The sequence below is a fragment of the Pieris rapae genome, chromosome 22, assembly GCF_905147795.1.
Source record: "Pieris rapae chromosome 22, ilPieRapa1.1, whole genome shotgun sequence".
Lineage (NCBI taxonomy): Eukaryota > Metazoa > Arthropoda > Insecta > Lepidoptera > Pieridae > Pieris > Pieris rapae.
Genome location: NC_059530.1, coordinates 189531 through 211310, shown reverse-complemented (window position 1 = coordinate 211310; position 21780 = coordinate 189531). Strand labels below are relative to the sequence as shown.

The following is a 21780-nucleotide window of genomic DNA, read 5'->3' as shown; positions in this document are numbered from 1 at the left end:
GTTGAGTTATTAATCTCGATGTCGATAAATTTCGCAATCCACAATCGAGGACGACGCTGACCTTGAAGTCGATAAAAATGCAGTGACATCTCGATTATGGATTTGGTTTTTATAATAGTCTACTTTTATAAGTACGAAGTTTGCCATGTAGTTATTGTGCTGAACTGAAATTTTATTTCTATAGAAAATCGGAAAATCTAGCAAAAAATACTAGAATAACTTGAATACAGCACCTTTTTGATCGACCGGCGCCCATCTTAATAAGATTAAGCCTTGTTATTTCCATATCTTGAATATCCATTACAAATTTTGCTATTAGCTAAATATTTGTCCCTTAATATGGACCGCACTTGGGTTATGGCCTCCTAAAACCCATTCGTCTCTATTGACAATAGTCTACTAGTCTTATTCTGCTGTCTATCAAATCAGCCCACTTTTTTCCCGGATAGTGCCTTCCATAATCCATTGTGATGTGCATATTATTTATATACATTTGTACTGAGATTTGTAAAGAAGTGTTCAGTAAAAACAGATAACTCCAATAGGAAAGGATTTGGATGAACTCACTAACACAAAATAACTTACTTGTACTTATTAAACAAATAATCGACATTCGCAGTTTAGTGGTTAATAATAAAAATAAATCAGTGGCGCTACAACCTCTTTAGGTTTTGGCCTCAGATTTCTGAATCTGTTGCATGATTATTTTTAAATCTAATAGCTAAGTAGGTGACCAGCCACCAGTGCCTGACACACGTCGTCGACTTCTTTGGTCTAAGACATGTCGGTTTCCTCACAATGTTTTCCTTCAACGTTTGAGCAAATGTTAAATGCGCACATAGAAAGAAAGTCCATTGGTGCACAGCCGAGGATCGAACCTACGACGACAGGTATGAGAGTCGCACGCTGAAGCCATTAGGCTAACACTGCTGGTTAATAAATACCATATTATGGTAAAACCATATTAACCATAGTCCATGGTCATTGTTTACATTTTTTATTAATGGTTTGTATTAACTTTTGACCTGGCCTTGCTCGCCCAATCCTTGACATTTGTCTAATGCATAATTTATTCGATTAATACTAACAAATATTTATAAAACTCATTCTTAAAATAGTGTTTTTGAGTCTAAATTATACATATTAAGTTTGTGACTATTTTTAGTAAACTAAGTCATAACAAATACCACAGAGACATATTTCTATGGCTTTACGCATCAGAGAGAGAGATTATTAAGGATAGATTTCATCATCTTGTTCGCGTGTCTGTTTTCGAGTAGTATAAATAAAATAAATTATTAATTGAAATAATGACTCAAATAAGTTAAGCTAATGAATACATCACATCATTTGAATAGTATATTATCGTTTAACAATATAAAAACGTTTCAGTAATGTCGAAATTCGCTGTGCGTGTCGATGCAGCAGTTTCGGCTCTCGGCAGCGGTGGAGGAGCAGGTCTGGACGAAAACGACTTCATTGACGCTTCTCGACTTGTGTATGACGCTGTGAGGGAGATAAGGCGCGCTGTACTCATGAACCGGGTAAGTTGGGTGAAGTTTAAAATGGCTGAAATGGTAGACCAACAAAAGAGATTTAAAATCAAGATACAGGTTAAATTCCTCAAAGGTAACAAAATCTACTTGAAATAGAAAGGAAGAGAAAATCACAAAATGGAAAAGATCCGGTAGCAATTTTCATCTTTTGCAATGTTTTGAATGTAACCAATAAAATATTTAAACCGATTTATAGGAGGAAGAAGATTTAGACCCTGATGACGTAGAGTTAGACGAGCAGTACACTCTCGAGACACGCAGTAAATGTGAGAAATATAGTGATCTCTGTCTGTTGTAACTGATGGTGTTATTTTGTCCTTGTCATGTTTATGCTTCTGGTTGTATTTTCTAGCTGCATGTTGGTTGAATTCAGGAGAAATGAGGACACTCACTTCGTCAAAAGGGCTGATTAAAGTTGTTTAAGATTTGCTTGCATTAATAATCTATTACGATGATTCAAATCAAGAAAAGCCAGCCTATAGAATCTTCATAATATTGGTAGGCTCTGAAGTTAACTAAGTGAGACTCTTCGTCCTTAGACTGCCTTTAGTAGTTGGAGATGCCGTTAAGTTATAGGTGATCATGTCTGCATCTTTTCTTTAAGTTGGCAATTAATCGAAAGGACAAATCTTCCATAAACGAAATTGATATTCGTTTTTTGGGTCATTGTTTTGTTTTATTTGTTTTTGTGTTTATATTTATGTTGGCGAGAGTGCTATTGGTTTTTGAATTTTTCTTTTTCATTATTTTATGGGCTATTATTATAATATTTGGATACATAACATCTGATTAGATAATTAGACACTGATTCATTTTATAATCATGATTTTTTGTTTAATGGAAGTAAATACGAAATATAGTAATTATTTCGCATATTTTATTTTGTTTAAATTAAATAGGCTTATAAATTCATTGAATTACATTCAAAAATCATTGCACGCTCTGCATGTAAGTGTATGTGTTTGCATGTGTGTTTAGACAAGCGACGACCTCGATACGGACACGGAGTTCGAACCCGTGGAAGACATGACCATGGAGACAAGGAGCCGATGTGAGTATTCTATGCTACGGGGCAGACATTTCTTGAAATACTTTGCTTTTAGTCCAGTATGTTTACTACATAACTTTAATATCGATTTTAAAATTTAAATTAATTAATTAAGACAGAAAAACCTTTTATAAATTTATATTGAAGTCGTAAACTTACTGGCCAAGCTTGTTTAAGCCATTTTATTAAAAATAAATATTTTTTAATCTTGTCGACTATAGGTTAAAAAGGAAATAAATTGTGAGCCACAAATATTTTATTCATAAAAACGAAATCGGTCTTATTAATTGAAACATCATGGATTAGTTCTATTTTATCAATCATTTTCATGCAAGTAGATTATCAGCATTCTGTGACCCATCTGAATAATTGTGTTGGCATTTAAAGATTGTTGCAGTTCTCATTTCGATCTCTATTTAAATTAGGGATAAATAGATTTTAATGCGAAACCAATAAACATATTCTACTACTATCAATTTAAAAATAATCGGTCGTTTCAAAGGATATTTTATATAAATTATCTCTGCACAATGACAAGACAATTTATTATTACGTTCTAGCCTAACTGATGACTTATTAGTATTGGTTTTTAACAGAAACTTACACCCTCTAAAAGACGATATTCTGTTCCTGTGAACTATTTTTTATCACATATTCATTTAGAGCGAGTGATTTAATTTTATATATACAGTGTAAACTCTATATAACGACACAAAAGGGATTTTGCAGTTTATAACGTAGTAGACAGTTGTTGCTAGAGGGTGGGAAAAAAATCAGAATTATCAAAAGAAAAAGTGTATTATTGAGGCATCTTGGTGATATAGGAAGTACTTATTAATTGAAAGAGAAGTATATAAAATGTGTGAAAAAAATTTACACGTAATTAGTATTGTTTGTAAGTAAATTGTTGTTTTCAAAGATCGGCGAAAGCTCCAGTGCATCCGTCTCATCTTCTTCATGTTCTTAATCCTCAGTATTTCTCACTGAATCCTAAATTTCTTTGTTATACTAATAAGTAGGAGGAAAAAGTAGAGTGCAGAGTTCATCATTGTATGGACACGACAAGCTTAACCAATCAAAGTCAATTGATTTCGACGGAGAGAAAGGTTCTTTATGGAGTTCGTCGTTAAATCGAATAACGTTACGTGGAGTTTGCACTGTATTGTTATTTAAAGGGCGAACAAAATAAAACGACTGTATGCTCATGTATTTAAATTTGTATGTATATTTCAGCGAGTGCACACACCGGCGAACATGGCGTGGATGAATACCCTGACATCAGTGGCATCACCAATGCGAGGGTGAGTTGTCTATCGCTAAAACAAATTCATCAGAGAATGCTTCCAGGTCAAAATGGTTGTAGGATTTTGCCAGATGTGTTTATCTGAAATGGGGCTGATGTCTGTGTTTCATTAGTTAAGCACTATGTGACGGTTCTCTTCTGCTGGCAGCAGAAGATAATAGTGACAGATTTTTTGTCTTTTCGTTAGGTCGAAATCAAAAGAGACACAAATTTTTGAAAAACAATATTTTCAAAATAACCTAACAATACAGCGATACCAATGCGATAACATATACATCACATACAAAACGATACATCTAATTACTTGGTATGAGGAATTTGTTCAGGAAGCATTATTTATAATTTCAGGAAGCAATGCGAAAGATGACGGAAGAAGACAAACGCAAGATCCTCCAGCAAGTGGAGTTGTTCCGTCGTGAGAAGATGACCTTCGACAACGAAGTTGCCAAGTGGGACGACGCGGGCAACGACATCATCATGCTAGCCAAGCATATGTGCATGATCATGCTGGAGATGACTGATTTTACAAGGTATATATTACACCGGCAGGGCTACCACTTAAAACCATTTCACATTATTACCTCATTCAGTGCCAATTTTAACAAGACAATGAAACCGAATTTCCATCTAGTATGCAGATATTTGTAAACTTGATATGACAGGGTAGATTGAGTTCTCTTTAAAAAAAAACAGTAAAAAAACAGAGTGTGTAAGGTTGTTGCGAACCTTATTAGGTCTGGGCCTCAGTTGTCATGTTCATTTGTCAATATAATAATCGCGTAGGTGATTCAGCCTTCTGTGTCTGACACACGCCGTCTAATTTTTCGGTATAAGGCACTCACGATGTTTTTCTTCACTGTTCAAGAGATTGTTAAATAGACAAAGTCCACAGCCGGGGACTGAACCTACGACCTCAGAGATGAGAGTCGCACGCTGAGTCTCTTAGTCCACTTATAATTACGCCGTAATCTGTGACCAATATATTGTTATTTGCTATCTAAATGTTTAATAAACTATTTTATGTTAACTCTTTGCAGAGGCCGTGGTCCTCTGAAGACAACCATGGACGTCATCAACGCGGCCAAAAAGATCTCAGAGGCTGGGACTAAACTTGATAAACTGACGAGGGAGATCGCCGAACAGGTTATTTAAAATATTAGGATAGTTGTTTGCGAGGCTGTGGTTAACTTTCCTTCTGTGCTTTCGTCTATATCCGTCTATACTTGTAACCAAAAGTTTTAAACAAAAAAAAGTAATTAGAAGAGATGATTGGAATGTTGACGTCGAGTTGTGACATATATATATATGATATAGATTTCCGTTCATATTAATTGAAATATGTACATTTCAGTGCCCAGAGTCGTCGACCAAGCAGGATCTGTTGGCGTATCTGCAGCGCATAGCCCTTTACTGCCACCAGATTCAAATCACGAGCAAAGTCAAGGCGGACGTACAGAATATATCCGGAGAGCTCATTGTCAGTGGGGTGAGTTTTGAAAATTTCATATCGAGGAGTGGTCCTTCGAGCCGGAACTGAACCGGCAACATATTCTAGGTTTCTAGGTTCGAGCTAGAAAACATATCTGAAATATTTTTGTCAGAATCAGGACTTCACTATACAGATCCCTATTCACAGCTGAAATTATGCTTAAATTGCAAAAAAGGCACCAATCAATTGATGAATCCTCACAATGAGGTCGACAACGTATGAGGGAGTCCGATGACAAAGAGATTCCCTGACTTGGCCTCGGATTCCTTGAGAGAGGAGGGATTTTTTTAAATTGGTTTGCAATCGATTACTTTGTTGAAATCGTTCTTTCTTTCAGTTGGACAGCGCCACCTCCCTGATCCAAGCGGCCAAGAACTTGATGAACGCTGTTGTGCTGACCGTCAAAGCGTCGTACGTCGCCTCCACGAAGTACACTCGACAGGGAACTATTGCTGTAAGTTAAGACACGGTCGGCGCGGTCAGGCTGCGGATGGGTCACGTGTTATTTAATATAATGCTTTAATTAACAAATTAAATTTACTTGACATTGATAAATTTAACATTATTTTGTTTACAATCATCAATTTTAAGTTAATTCAATAAACAGAAAACTATTTAAATATGTTTTTAAAAAATCTTACGAATTGATAGGTACGTGTGTGTATAGTCTGACCAAACACAGAATTTTAAAATTACTAATTAAATAATGGTATGTATATATAGTAAACAGCTTGGCTTACGGCTAAATGCTAATTACATTTGTATCCCGCTTGCTCGCTGGACAGACCAACTATGTAAGTGCTAGTGTACGAGGCACTTCCTATACACAATTAATATTTGTTTAGTATATTATTAAAACAAACAGATCTTCTACTTTCACAAAATATACAGTAACATATTTTTTTAATTATACTTGTATTAATGCTTTTTTTTAACAGTTAATCGACCTTCCTAAGATTTATGTGGAGCATATGAATGAAGCACAGACAATGCATTGATTAGTTGTTTAATTCATTTTGGTAGTACATATTTGTATTGCATTTTCTTTAGCGTGTAACAAAAGTCCTGTAAAAATGTGATAAAAATTATAAAAATTGATTATATGAGAGTAATGTTTGAAAGTGCAGGGGTTTTGTTACAATCTGCTGCACGCTTTTTAATATTTATTCTATCTGTCTAGTATATTTACTGTTTATGTTCTATTTCTACAAATAAAGATAAAACACTTAATAGAGGTCATAGGTCAGTCATATTTCTGCGTCTGATTTTTAAAATTCTGATACTCCGTTTCGAAGGACCAAATGCAAAAATGTCTGCCCTCTGACACGTCGAGTTTTCCATTTAATAATTTGATTGTATGATTAGTCCCCGATCGTGGTGTGGCGTATGAAAGCGCCTGAGAAGAAGCCGTTGATCAGACCAGAGAAACCCGAAGAGGTGCGGGCGAAGGTCCGTCGCGGAAGTCAGAAGAAACAGCCCAGTCCCATCCATGCTCTTGCCGAGTTTCAGAGCCCCGCTGACAATGTTTGAACGTAAGTTCGGTCCATTCAGAGCGCAAGGTCAGCCAGCACTTACGCGTATTGAGTACATCTACCACGTGTTTTTGTGCTTTTTATTTTTGTTGTTTAGTTTTGTTATCATTGTAGTGGGAAATATTTATAATTAAATACCTATAATATAACCCTAAATTTATAAAATATAAACTTTTTCATCAGAGGTGGCAACACCTCACACGAAAAGAAGATTACCGATTGTTAACCTACATTCAAAAAAAATAAATGAATATTATTAAATTTTTGTTGTCTGTACTTTTTTGTGGTGGATGACATCACGCAGCTGTTATTGTATATTGGATAGATAATTGGATGTGCCGGAATTTTTTTAAGGGGGAGGGGATTTTTTAATTTTATTTACGAATGTTAGGTGCTTAATTAAAGCAGACATCGAAAAGCGTAATTATTAATAGATTTATTTATTATAAGTTTTTTTTTTGTTTCAGGTCACAGGATATTTATTAATTAGAACTAATTTAATAATACTTCAAGTATCTACTCAATCTAGACAATCAATATTGTCCATTTCAATAATTATGGTAGCTCAATAATTATAATAACTTTTCAGTATTGTTTTCACTAAATTCTTAGAAGATTTTATTGGTCAAATATTTCTCTATTTTTTGTATTAGGTCTAATTTCTAATTTCGTCTTATTAATAAAATTGAATAGAATCGAGTCGGTAAATAATTTAAGTTTGTTTATTTATTGAATTAAATGGTTTTCAAAATAGTATAATATTAGAATAGTATATACATATTCAAGAATCAGGGACTGTACTCTTAGTACAGACAATATGCAAAAACTTGAACAGCACTCTGTGGGCGCATTCGAAACTAAACGATACCATCATTGAAATAACATTAGTGTATCGATGCCACGTGAATACGGTTCCAAACTGGCATTAGCAATTTGACAACTGACATTGTATCCGCAACTGACATTTTCATTTCGACAAGTGATGTTGACGTTTGTACCGAGGGTACTTTGAGAACTACATTTGGTAGTTTAACACACCCATTGCCAGCGTAAGAAACGATTAATTTTATTTTAATTAACCTAGCTTAATATTTGTATGCTTCGAAATATATACATAAGAAAACATAACACACAAATGCATAACGGAACTACCAATATCCATTCCGATCACAATATTGTTTCGTACCAAATTCCAAGTTTTGATTTTAGTTGAAAAAGGCCAATGGTTAGTTAGTAAGCCTTAACATTTAATTATTGGAAGCATGCTAATAAAAAACCCGAAATGCCATTCCAACCGTATTTATATATATTAGGTAGTACTTCACTTTCAGATGTTGTAGTATTTAAAGCTCGCATCGTCTGGAACACTTACCCACGCGTGTAACCCAAATTTGGAAGACAGTTTTTGATCATTTGGTTGTGACAATCTGTGACCATGCCAGTTAGAAATTACCACTTCTAAATTCCATTTGAATAACTATGAATACACGTTATAATTGAGTAAAACGGTTTTTTTAAGATTTATTTTATTACAAGTATTTATTAATTATTTGAAGGGTCTCATTAGAAACCCCCATGATCCCGTGGCCGATTTGGAAAAATATAGATTTTTCTAAATATGTATTGTGATTTTTAATCTTGCTAATCATAGGTTTTAAGATGAGCTTCAATAAAACTTTTGTATCGGATTTAAATAGCGTAACTTGAAACTAATGAATTGTATTCTAGAAAGCAAAATTAATTCTCTACGGCTTTGAGAATTTCATATTTTCGTGATTTACCTCTTCTTGTTGAGGCCCCGTAGAAGTTAAATTTAAACCGATCAAAAAAGTTTTATAGAAGCTGTAACTTGACGATATTCTATAAGAAATAATCGGAACAATAATGAGCCAAATTTTTTATGTAGCATCGCTTTGTAAGGTAAAGTTGCAAAGGTCGTAAAGATTCATATTGTTGAATGAAAATGGCAACAATGTTAACATGATGATGATTTTTATTTATCCCTAATGAGAAAGGCAAAGGACTTTATCTCAACGTTAACAGTGAAGAATGACAATTGACAATCTAACGATATTTGCAACGGTACAATTTTCTATTATAATTTTTAAGACTCAAATTATACTTAGATTTTAAGAATAATGACAAGTATTAGACTGTTTGATAGTATTATGCAACATTTTTTGTAATAAATCATTAAATAAAAGTAAAAACTGACTTAGGGATGGATGACCAAAGCTGTTTGAAATTTCACCAAACAAAATGTGGTTTTAAATCCTATATTAAAGTAATACAGTAATAAAAGATAGTAAAATGTTAATTGTTTGCTTCACACATAACATAAATATACATTAAAACTGAAAAACGTAGAATATGTTTGACTGAGAATCTATGAGCAGTAAGCTCTCAACAGCTGTAATGATAAAACATTAATGACTTGCTTTCACATACTATGTATTTCAATATAAATTAATATTTATTACAAAAATGTTTTAAAGAAATAATAATATAAATATAAGATCACTATTGTGTTTTAAAGGTAATGTGAAATTTATAATAATCAAATGTTGCTGGTGATATACAGTTTCAATAAAAATAAATTAGACATTATTATCCCAACACCAATTATTTCACGAAACTTGAAACAGCAGAATTTTCAGTAAATATTCTCCATTAAATTATAGGCCAATATTGTGAATTTTAGTATATTATTAATTTATAATTTAAGTATTGGCCTATTAACTCACAATAATTAAGATTTTGTAACCATTGTAGTGTGGAAAATAAAGTGTATCCAAAAATTTCCTTTTTTCTTTTTCTAGTCAACTTACAATCCTTCAAGTATATTTATACTGTCTGTCTAATACATGTTTATTATTAAAACAACTCAGTTTTCTTAAAAAATTCATACAACTTTTGTGAATTAGAAGAAATTTATTCAGAAACTTAATATTCACTTACTAGCTAATTCGAGGTAACAAAATAAAAGATTTAAATTTATAATTGAACTCTTAAATCAGATATAAACAGCCATTAAATCTCAGGAGTAACATGTCCTTGAAAAAGCACTATCCCTCCCTTTTTAAAATTTTTAAGTGCCTCATTCTATTCTCATCTTCTTATTTGGTGACTCTTCATAAGCATCATCCAAGTTACGTTTAACTTTATTATTAAAATTTTCTTTATCAATAATTTTACTGACTCCTTTAGACTTTTTTGCTGTTTTTGGGTAATATTCCTCTAACTTATGACTACTTTCACCAGTCAGAGGTTCTAATACTATAGATTCATCTAGTTCCCTGTTCTTTGGTGGTGATTCTAATAAGTCATAGTCCTGACTTTCTCCTCCATATATTTGACTCTCAGCAAGTTCACATTTATCATCTACATTTTTAGTCATTTCATTCTCTTTGCCTTGGCTTTCCACATTTTCTGTTTCATTAGTATTGTCACTTTTATCAAGTTCATTATTCATATCACCATTATTATTTTTGGTATCTGAATCACTTTCTTCATCTGAATATATGATCTGGCGTTTTAGTTTTGGTTTTGAGCTGCCTGCTATAAATATTTCATTTTTTTGATAAAAATATAATTAATCATCAGAGTACAAAAACAAATACTTATTTTAAAATAATATTATTCTTATTAGTATTAATCTTATTCTAAACAGACAAGTACCAATATTGCAATGTGGAGGAATAATTAGAAAAATACATATACAGATAAAGTAATTAAAATAATAGGACTAATAAATGATGTAAAATAATATAGTTACCAGCATCAGAATCTTCAGTTATTTTTTTTTGCTTGGTGAAAATAAATGTTGTTATTGGCTTCTGCCACTTAGGGATCTCTCGAGGACAGACAGGATTACCACCAGAATAGCTCCGAGAAGTCCTTTCACCTGTAAGAATGAATGATTAAAGGCTAAGTAAACATGGACCACTGCATAGTAATAAAATAAAAATATAATAACCTGATGAACTGCTGTTACTTGGTGGTGGAGCAGCGCTACATCTTGCCTTACTGCTTTTACCCATAGACACTGAAGACAATTAAAGTCAAATTACATAAAGAAATGTGTTTGAATTTATAATACCTTTTAGCAGATGAATATAAAATATTTTTAGAATATTAGTTAATGCTTATAAATTAAGATTTCTTGAAGTGCTTACCCTTTGCACCTACAGATGCCTTAGTTCTCGCCATAATTCTATCAGTGTTATCCTTATCAAATGCTATTACTAAGACTTAAGAACTACGAAATTACGGAACTTCAGAACTATTGTTACATGTGCAAAAACAATAGAACTCTAACTACAAAGTAAATGAAATACGAATAACAATTTGCAATACAAATTGAAAAAAAAATATACTTGTATTTCTATTTGCCGCCAATTTCAATATAACGAAGACGTCTGACAACGGACAAGTAAATTTTGTATATTTAATACATAAGGTAAAATATTTAATCTATGTTTCTCACTATATTAATCTATTTGAAGTGATAATTATATATTATGTAACCTGTGGTGATTAATGTGAAGTGTCAACTGTGACACCAATCATGAATCAGCCATACTCAATAGTCAATAGTCAATACCCATTACCCATAAATCGTCGTTAAAGTATGAAGACTGATTGTAATATGCTCAACTTGTTAGTTTAGTATATATTATAGTGTATTAGGGTATTATGAATTATGATACTATTTTAATTAAAGTATAATTATTAAACATCTGTGCTGTCAATTCCAAAGTGAGAACTGCCGGTATAATTTTAGTTACCTACAAAACAGTTTTCACTAGTTTTATGTACTTGAATTTTTATTCATATTTTAAATTATAACAATTGCTATTGAAATTATAAGTAAAACCAAACAATATAAATATTACTATAACTATATACTTTAACTCTAAATATATACTTTTTCAGTGTTATAGTTAGAAAGGTGAATTTTTTTGTTAACTGTTGGGAAGAAGATACCTTTGCTCATGTGTTTCTCCTGAGATAAGTGATATATTGTACAAATAATATATTTCTTACATAGTACAGATATAAGAGTTTCAGATCATGTCGTCAGACATAGATATAGAGGAGCATGATGTATTAGAGCATCCCTCTATAAAGAAGATATTTCCTGACCTGTCATGGATAAAATCAGAAATTATTAGTTCTGAGGATGAAGGTATATTTCAAATTCATTTTAAATTTAATATGTAACAATTCTTTTAAAAAAATATAAACAATTTCTGAAACTTTATTATAAATAATTTGGATTATATCTAATAATTACTTATTTAAATTTTAATTTTTAATCTATTTGTATATTTCTAGAACCAACGGTGTTTGCAAACATCAGAATAGAAGCCACTTCAAAATCTCAATGCATTGACGAGTTTGGTCAGAGAAATGGTAGTTATTATAATCTTTAAATATTTTCTATACTATTTTATAACTTTCTGCACCCAACTAAACTTCCTAAAAAACAGTATGGCTCAACAGCATAATGTAAATTGTTATAATTAATATAGGTTTAAAGCTTACAAATAATTAATTTACACTATTTCATATTTACACCACAATTTTATGGTGACAAATTAATGGTTTAAGATAATTTAAATAGGTCTCCTCACACTAACAGTTGAAGAAATAAATTTTTCAACATGTTTTCAAATATTTCAGACCCAGTACAACATAATAATAATGAAGAAGTCATCATTGTGGATGATGTGCAATGTCCTGAGGTTGAAGAAATAAATGGTAGGATTTGTGTATATAAGATGTATACTACGCGTATAATATATATACGCTATAATACCCGTAATAGAACTAATTTGAGTGTGCGACCAACCAGGCTTCAGAAGATAAACCACTCCTTATATGGAAATTGTATTCGTTTTTACAACAAACTCCCAAGCGAAATTAGAGAACTGTCACTAAATAAATTCAAAGCCCTTGTTAACAGTAAATTAATTAATAAAGCCTTTTATAAATGTGACGAATACTTAAATGATCCTAATCCTTGGGATTGATTTGCTCCAGTTCAAACAAACAATTTGTATTAAAAACTTGGCGATTGAAAAGAGTGGCGGAAAGTTTCTTGCCAGTTCTTCTTAACCGCTTTACGCCCTTGACTTGCGAACTGGTGGTAAATGTAAATTTACGATTAATTTAATTAGTTTTTCTTGATGTTCATAAGTGTACATGTTTACCTAAATGAATAAAGATATTTTGATTGATTGATGTAGCTTTTGCGAATTTGTTTAGCGAATGCAGCATGCATTATAATAATTCTATGAGAAACTTACTATGTAACAGGCAAGCTGTGTCTACCGTATACCGTAGGTTTCTAGCTTTTTGTATCTAACTATCCCTAATGCAAAAAACATTATATACATTAAAGTATAGAAAAAATAAATATCATAAAGCCATTGGTAAAAAACCATGTAAACTTATTCTGATTGCGTTTCTCCTCCATCTCATATTGCCCACACCACTGAATTTGTGATGCCGGAACGTGAGTTTTGCATAAATCCACCAAGATCCTTCATTGGTCTTTCCTTTTCTAGTGTTACTTCTGATACTTAGAAGGCATATAGAAAAGAAAAACTTGCGCGACTGAATGTCATTTATTGTTATTTTAAAAAGAAGAAAATAATTTATTCTTGTAGGTAACATAATGGACACTTATGAACGTCAAAAAAAGAAATATACATTAAATGCTTCTAACTTTACATTTACTGCCAGTTCTCAAATCAAGGGCGTAGAACAGAAGAGAAGAATTACACCATGTACCATATGACATCTTGCCTAATCAAGAATAATAAAAATAAATTAAAAACAAAGGTTTGTCCTCCATCAGCAGGAGAAAGATGCTAAGAGCATGCACTTACCATGCCTTACATACGACTTACATAATACGTAGTATAAACAACTAATATCACCGCATAAACGAATTCAAGTACGACCAGTCACCACAAGTAGCACCCGTTCACGAGTATGACGCATGGCCAGCCATCGGCCCTCTCGCCATATTTTAGGGAGAGAGACAACCCGACGCATGGACGCCGCCACAAGCAATTTTGCATAATTGGTTTCGAAATCAGATTCTTCGTCGCCTGACTTGAACGTCTATTGAAGTACTTTATACTTAGTATAATGCGCGTCCTACGATCAGAAAATCTGTTTTCCGAATCGTTTACTTTTCAATTTAGTGTACCAATACCCATTTCGAAAATCATTAAATTAATCCTGATATTTTATTCAGGTCAGATCATTTTAACTCGGCTTGCATTGGAAGACATACTTCTGGTGTCGTCTTTGAAAGAACGGATTCTTGGTCTCGCTCTTTCCTTGATTTTTCCTTTCTAAATGTATATTATAAAGTAGTTTCATCTAAAAATCAAATATATCTCTTGATGGAACATGGTTGGGTATCTCTTGATATTATTATTATATTTCAGAATTACCACTTGAGAAGGACATAGGGACACAAAATGTAGACTCGGAACCAATAATTGTAGAAGATGAAAAATGTGAAGATGAAATTAAAACAAATGGTAATCATTGCTCAATACTTGTTAATTGATATCTTATTTCGCTAATCTTAACGATATATTTTCCTTTTAGATCCAATAATTTATGAAATTCCTGATTCTGAGTGTTCTGATAATAATGGCGTTCAACAGAGCTCCTTATTAACGAAAAACACAATTGTTCTCGGCTCAAACATCCCAAATAAAATGATAATCGGCTCAAATGTACCAAAAAAAGGAGTCGCCTCTAACAATCCAGAAAACAGCGGTTCAAATGTTACTAAAACCAGCCTCTACTCTGAATTTGTGATCGAAAGAGATCCATTCTCCGCAAAGGTCATATTGAAGGATTGGGGATATATTTTGAAAAAACATCCATTTTATTGTGATGAATGTTTGATTCTTTTTCCCAGTCAATCCGCTTCAAACGCCCACAACGCTTCCGATCATTCCCTCTTAGTGCCCATAGAAGAAATAGAAGTCGTGACACGGGACTCACAGACAGGAGATTTAGGACAAATGGTCCTAAAATGCCCGATTTGTGGTTACGTTTTTAAGACTTATCGTAATTATCTCGCACATATAGAAAGCAAACACGACACGAACAAATTACATCCAATTAATGAAGTCTATACTGGAAATTGCATGATGTGTTCGGAAAAACATTTTAAAGTTCTCAACACTTACTTGAAACATATATCCTCTTGTCATAGTAAGGTTTACAATAAAATATACTCAGATATCGAGCCAAGGAAAAGTACGGCAAATGTCGATGGGACAGGTTTAAGTCCGCCTAATAAAGCTCGAAAAAGTACGGCAAAGTTCGACAGAATGAACATAGCCAGAAAGACCACAACGAAACAAGGCGAAGGGTACAAAAACATAGCTCTCAAAAGCACGGCTAGACAGTCAAAAAATATCGCTCTCAAAAGTACATCAAAACCGATACAACCAAGACGCATAGCGGTCAAAAGTACTTCTAAAAGCGAAAACAAGACAAGCTATTCGAGACAATCTGATGAACACACAGAAAATCCAAAATTTAATTATATTATTTGTCCCATCTGCGGAACTCACTACCAACACATTTGGCAATATGTCACCCATTGCAACGCCGATCACCAAGCCATATACTTGTCTCCAAAAAGACTGGTTTTTACCGGATCATGCGAGTGCGGTTTCAAGACTACAGCAATAAAAAACTTAAATACTCACATAAGCAAAGAACACAAAGAGCTTTTTATGAAAATTGCGACGAGCCTTCAAGAATATTTCTGCCTCGAGTGCGATATTACCTTTACCACGCTCAACTCTTATAACATACATAAAATTAAACACAAGAGTGACAATGACAAAGAAGATATCAGATGTGACCGAAAAAATCACCAAACGGAGGATTTTTCACAGATTATGAAAACAGAAACGATGCCGGAGCCAAAAGATGTCGGAAATGACCAGAACGTTGTTATTATACCAAAAGACACAATTTTCAAATGTCCCAAATGTGACCTACATTCCCTGTCGGGCAGGACGGTGTTTCTTCATTTCCTGAAATGTACAGGTGCCAAGTCCAAAGTTGTATGTGACATTTGTGACAGATCCTTGCTGTATCAGGATTTCGAGAGCCACAAACTACAGCATCGACTAATGTCGACAATAAATGACATTGAGATTACGGAGGAAGCTTTTGATAAACTGTTGCTGGTGTGTACGGAATGTAAGGTCGGATTCGATAGTTCTTCGATAAATACTAAGCACGTTATCGAATGTCAAAAAAAAGATGGAATTTTGTGTCAGAAATGCAACTTGAGAATCGCGCCTGAATGCATAATTAATCACGAAAAGTTACACTCAAGCAATTTTGATCTATTGGTAGTAGAGTTCTTGTGTGGAAATGTTAAGGGATTGAAAGAATTTACCGAAAATAAGTCCCTGTATTATTGTCATGTGTGCAAGTCGTATGATCCTGCCGAATATGTGGATTACCACAGAACGAGTGTGTGTCTCCAAAATAAAAGTTTTCGTATTTGCCGATTCTGTGGTCTGCGATTTTCTCACAAGAGTTTTGCCGACCATATTTTGGGGCATCGAAATAAAAGCTTTGATCTATATAATGTAACATTTATAGATATACATACCGGAGAAGTTATGAAACCAAAAATTCCAGATTGGAATAAATTTGCGGGTAATACCACAGTGAAATATTTGGGAGAAAAGCCCAAACAGGAAAAAAATATTGAAAATACTGTGTACTGCGAAGAATGCCAAGAGAATTATTATGAGCTCGCCTACAAGATACATCTGCAGTATCACGAAATCACTAATACTAATCATATTGACGCTGAGATCATGCAGAAGTATCTAACCATGCAGTCTCTTTGGAACCTCGTTTTTCTTTGTCAATGCTGCAATGTCACTTTTGACAATTACGATCTAGCCGTCGAACACAGCCAAGACCATATAATAAAAAAAGCCCCAAGCGACAAATGCATGAAATGCACCAAATGCAATCTTATATTCGAAGAACAATCCTTCGAGAGGCATCAAAATCTTCACAACGGCGCAGAAATCGATGAGTACTCTTTTTGCGTGCTTCCGTTTAATTTTGAAGATTTACTTTCGGAATCCTGGGATAATGTATTTAAAGTGATAAGTGATGAGCAAAAATCGCATATATTGTCCAAAAGTGTTTACAATTGCTACAGAAATTTACGGCTCGAGTTGAATTATGATGGGCCGTCAACGCATACACTCTATAAGTGCGCCGTCTGCGATGTCATCGTAGATAAAATGCATCTTCTTGATCACGCATATAACAAAGACGTATGCAAAAATGAAGATAAATTCACCTGTTCGTCGTGTGAACTAGCCTTCGTAACCCGAGAGTCTCTCGTTGAGCACGAATCGCACCACATACCAGATACCAAAACCAGGATAATTTTATTTAATAAACCAAAGCACTTTTCGCTGAACGTCCACTTGATCCGACAGTCCAGAATTTCTAATTCATCCAATAAAGAGGGCAAATCCAAATCCAGTTCCACCTTCTACAAATGTCTCCGTTGTGAAGCCGGAATTCAGAATTTATGTAATATTAAAAGACATAATTGTTCATTAGATAAAACATACCTCAAGTGTAACCGTTGCAAGTTAAAATACCGCTCCTCGGGGTTGAAGAAGCACATGTTACTTCACAACAACATAGACAGATTCTACATAGTCCCTTTCAAACACGGTAGGATCGTCTTGCAGAGTAAACTTAAATTGAGGCTCTATGAATGCCAGAAATGCAAACTATGCACACACAAAAGGCCACCTGCCCATACCTGTAGACCCGACAATCTCCGTGAATGTAGCTCGTGTGGTTTAAAATTTTCAGAAAAGTCGTATAAAAAACATATGGAACAGCACATGAAAGCTCCGAATTTGACACGAAATAACCTTGTCATAATACAGTACACTCCGGAGCCAACCTCGCATGAAACAGAGATATCGATGTCTGATGAATCGTCGAATGCTAAACGAGTGGCTCCCAGAAAAAAGGCGTTAGTGGAAGATAATCCAATGTCACGCTTTCTATATAAATGCACTTGTGGCATCTTGTTCGTGAAATGGAACCAACTTCGAAACCACGTAAAGAGGTGCAGCGATGACTTTAAACCGACCCAGTGTAAATGTGGCCTGAAGTTCCACGCGTTAGCCATACGAGACCACCTGAACGTTCATTTGAACTGCTCCTCTATAAAGGACTACCTCGTCGCGTGCGTCAATGTCGGTAAAGCTGCGATTGCAAATGCCCGGAAGAATTGGCTCTGGTATTGCACGGAGTGCAAAACCTATTACGGCGATATTAAGCACATGAACTGCCATTTCAAAGGAAATGAGCCCGGTCCGAGTGAACGCTGCTCAATTTGTAGAATAACAATATCCAGTTACAGTTTTGAACATCACATGGAACTACACAACGAAGATAACGAATTTAGCCTCAAACGACTCCATAAACTGTCTTTGAGGATGATCAGCACCGATGCCCTCAAGACACCGATTCGGCCATTTACGAAAAAGCGTCCAACCTTATATAAGTGTAAAAAATGCGAAGTACATTTTTTTACTTCTCAACAGCTACAGAGTCACTTAGATGAACCGCGTCATGTTATCGAAAACGGAATTCAGTGTAACTATTGCCATTATTTCTTTGCTAAAATTTGTCTACATGCGCACAAGAAAAATCACCATTATAATAGAAGATACAAACGAGAAGACTTTGTCATCCAAACTAACGAATCCGCTGACGAAGAAGATATTGACAGTGACAAGTTGGAGATAAATGAAAGCCGGAAGAACCGTGGTCAGCCCACCCAGGCGAGACATCAGGACTTTGCGAAAACTCCAAAAAATATCAAGAGGGCAGTTTACAAATCGATTAGGAAGAAACCATTAGGCGATTTGAAAGTATTGCACAAGTGTGGCAAATGTCACTTGCACTTTCTGGTGAGAAAAAGCATAAAGAGTCATCTATCACGACACCTGAAAACCAAAAAAAGATGTCAATCGACCAACTCCTGCTCGATCTGCGGACTGGAATTCAACACTCGAAGTCTCATCCGCCATAAATTTATTCATCATAAGACGTTGAACTTGCAAGTACACGATTTCGAAATACGCGTTTACACTTCTCCAGTGACTTTCACGACTACACGAATCAAAGCTAATGAAATACAATCCAAGAAGCGAAAAATTATATCTGATAGAGTCGACCTGGCCAAGAAAATGAAATGTGTCCCATCTCCTCCAAAAACTGAACCCGTTGCCGCTTCGCAACCGACGTTGTCTAACGATACTCATCTCAAAAACGCCTCCCAAATCTTCAAATGTGCGGAATGCAACGTGTTCTTTACAAACTATGTTATGTGCCACGACCACACCTTGAATCATAAGCCATTAGATAATACTGAGTATATCGGCTGTAAGCTGTGCGATTTTCAACTCTTGTGCGAATGCCTAGGTGTGCATATGAAGAGTCACAGAGAAGGCACGTTCGACATTGAGGACTTGCTCATAAGCGAGTTTCGGCCGGGAGAGGGCGCTCCGTCGATAAAGACATATTTGGCTCGAGATTTATTGGATGCCAATGTGATTAGTACAACCACTAATTGCAGCTAAAAGTCATTTAATAGACTAAAGAGAAGCTTGTTAAGTTTTAGAAAAGTATAACAGGGTTTTAGTCAGTCAGTTTATATGTAAAAACGCTCCAAGCCCACCAATGACATAAAAGATGTTTATTTAATAAACTACCTCACTCTCAAAGTAATAAATTCTCGAAAATTAGATTTTTTTTTCGTTGTAAGTACATACGCAATAATAATTCTGTTTTATGTTAATCTAAGCTTAATATCGCTTGTCCCGGGGATCAAAGTCGTAAAGCTCTATTACGACTGTTTTAATTTTTTCTCATTTTTGATAACTGAGTTATTTTTTTTTAGAATTTCTGTAAACCCTTCTATAATAAAATGGACGATTATTTGTGCAATGTTAATAATATTAGTTTTCCTAATTTTATTGGCTGGTGTCCATGGGCGGCGGTATCACTTAACATCAGGTGAGCCTCCTGCCCGTTTGCCTCCTAATACATAATAAAAAATCATTCTAGTTCGTTCGCCAAAATGACCAACGTAATGTGCGATTACTGTCTCGTCCGTAATAATTTTAAAATAAACGTAAAACGCTTTTGCTCTTCAGTTTTATTATTACTATAATATGCATTTAGTTATTAACAATTTTATCTAAACACAACAACAATATTTAAATCGTAGAATAGGAAAAAAATAAGTTTATTTTGATAAATATATTTAAATTTGAAATGTACCAGTCATCTATTCATTGTTACCTTCTTTTTTTCCTAAAAAAAAAATTGATTTTGCTTTTACTGCTTTGTTCCCGAGGCAAGCGATATGATCAACAGTTTAAATATGTTTTGCGTTTGCAGTTTAATAAAATGATCTTTGTTACTATTATTGTAAATGGAATGCAGACATTTAAGTGCGTTTTTTATACTTTCGTCAACTGTTCGTCTATACTTTCGATGCAATTTGTAAAGTTATCTCAAATTTCATTCGAACGACTCATGTCCGTGTACGATCATTTGTATTACGATATACTGTATTATTTAACAGATGACGTTCTCCAAAACGAAGACATTTACATATCTTAATTTTGATCATGTTGACAAAAACTAGGTAGGTACTTTGAATGGCTACGACAATTGGTCGTAAAACTTGGATAAGGGAATGAAATAAAAAGGATTACATATTTATAGTATTTAAAAATTTGTTACTTCTAAATGTAAATTGAATTGAATTTCATTGTCCAAACAAAGTGCCTTCTTTCAGGTTTGAAGGGTAAATATTCAAAATAAGTCTTCGCGCTACTACTCCTGTAGAAATGTCAAAATGCATCGCATTTTCACTTGTGTGATTTATATATTATTATAGTTGTATACTTATATTGTATTTGTTTTTTCAAATCTACTTACGTTTCTGTTTGTCTAAGAAAATTTAATTTTGTATGAAGTTTTAGTTTTGTATGGAATTAATAACATGTTTTATTCGCTGACTGATAATAGTTAATAAGTGTTATTTTGTAAAAGGAATGTATGTAAGCTGAGTTTTATTGAAATAAATTTTTTAAAAGATAATTAAAAATCCTTTTATTTCTTGCGAAATTCATCATTTTTAAAAGAAAATTACATTAATTTTTATCCATACCAAATCATCCAGCACGAGTAGGCGTTTTGGTGTTTGATTGAATTAGATTAAATCTTTAATTTCCTTTCTTATCTATCTATACATAAGATAATTAAAAATAGTCGTATTGAAAGCCTTTCGAATTTTTCTAAAGCCAACTCAGACAATAGCCAGCAGTATGGTTTTACAAGAGGTCGCTCCACAGCCGATGCTGGAATTAGATTAATTTCTGAGATTTTCAATGCTTGAGAAAATTCTCATGATGGTATTGGGATTTTTTGCGATTTATCAAAGGATTTTGACAGTGTCTATATATGTAGATATAATTCTAGAGGTGAACGATATCACGGGGGTCGTCTGTTACTATGGGTATACCGCAGGGCTCCAAAGTTGGTCCCTTCTTATTCCTCGTCTATATATGCATGTATGTATATAGACGAGATCATTAATTTGATCTTCACGTGTTAGTACTGTTTGCTGATGACACTACGTTTTTATTTAAAGTGAAACGACGAAATCTTGAAACTTTACGATGTAAACGAAAAGTGTCATCTCCAGTGTAGTGTACTGG

The 21780-nt window shown here is 33.9% G+C and overlaps 3 protein-coding genes across 5 annotated transcripts in view; 2 read left to right on the top strand and 1 right to left on the bottom strand.

Moving 5' to 3' along the window:
* Positions 1 to 9730, top strand: part of LOC111001488 (catenin alpha) — a 33812-nt gene extending 24082 nt beyond the window's left edge. For 2 of the 3 annotated variants that reach the window (XM_022271409.2, XM_045633084.1), the window contains exons 16-24: positions 1393 to 1544; positions 2535 to 2607; positions 3838 to 3905; positions 4256 to 4437; positions 4945 to 5050; positions 5259 to 5393; positions 5734 to 5850; positions 6762 to 6928; positions 7396 to 9730. In XM_022271409.2, the coding sequence (XP_022127101.1) occupies positions 1393 to 1544; positions 2535 to 2607; positions 3838 to 3905; positions 4256 to 4437; positions 4945 to 5050; positions 5259 to 5393; positions 5734 to 5850; positions 6762 to 6926 (998 nt within the window). In that variant the 3' untranslated portion in view covers positions 6927 to 6928; positions 7396 to 9730. Of the gene's footprint in view, positions 1 to 1392; positions 1545 to 1752; positions 1823 to 2534; positions 2608 to 3837; positions 3906 to 4255; positions 4438 to 4944; positions 5051 to 5258; positions 5394 to 5733; positions 5851 to 6761; positions 6929 to 7395 lie in introns of all 3 variants that reach the window. The other variant, XM_022271410.2, reaches the window with a different exon arrangement.
* Positions 9731 to 9844: 114 nt separating this feature from the next.
* LOC111001482 lies at positions 9845 to 11325 on the bottom strand. The gene is made up of 4 exons (XM_022271401.2): positions 11104 to 11325; positions 10905 to 10973; positions 10704 to 10832; positions 9845 to 10486 (listed from the first exon to the last, which is right to left on the bottom strand). The coding sequence occupies exons 1-4, from the start codon at positions 11135 to 11137 to the stop codon at positions 10026 to 10028; spliced, it is 693 nt and encodes a 230-aa protein (XP_022127093.1). The 5' UTR covers positions 11138 to 11325; the 3' UTR covers positions 9845 to 10025.
* Positions 11326 to 11545: 220 nt separating this feature from the next.
* On the top strand, positions 11546 to 21154 carry LOC111001481 (zinc finger protein 729). Its single transcript, XM_022271398.2, has 6 exons — positions 11546 to 11686; positions 11864 to 12116; positions 12266 to 12343; positions 12614 to 12691; positions 14395 to 14490; positions 14561 to 21154. The coding sequence occupies exons 2-6, from the start codon at positions 12002 to 12004 to the stop codon at positions 19627 to 19629; spliced, it is 5436 nt and encodes a 1811-aa protein (XP_022127090.2). The 5' UTR covers positions 11546 to 11686; positions 11864 to 12001; the 3' UTR covers positions 19630 to 21154.
* Positions 21155 to 21780: the final 626 nt, after the last annotated feature.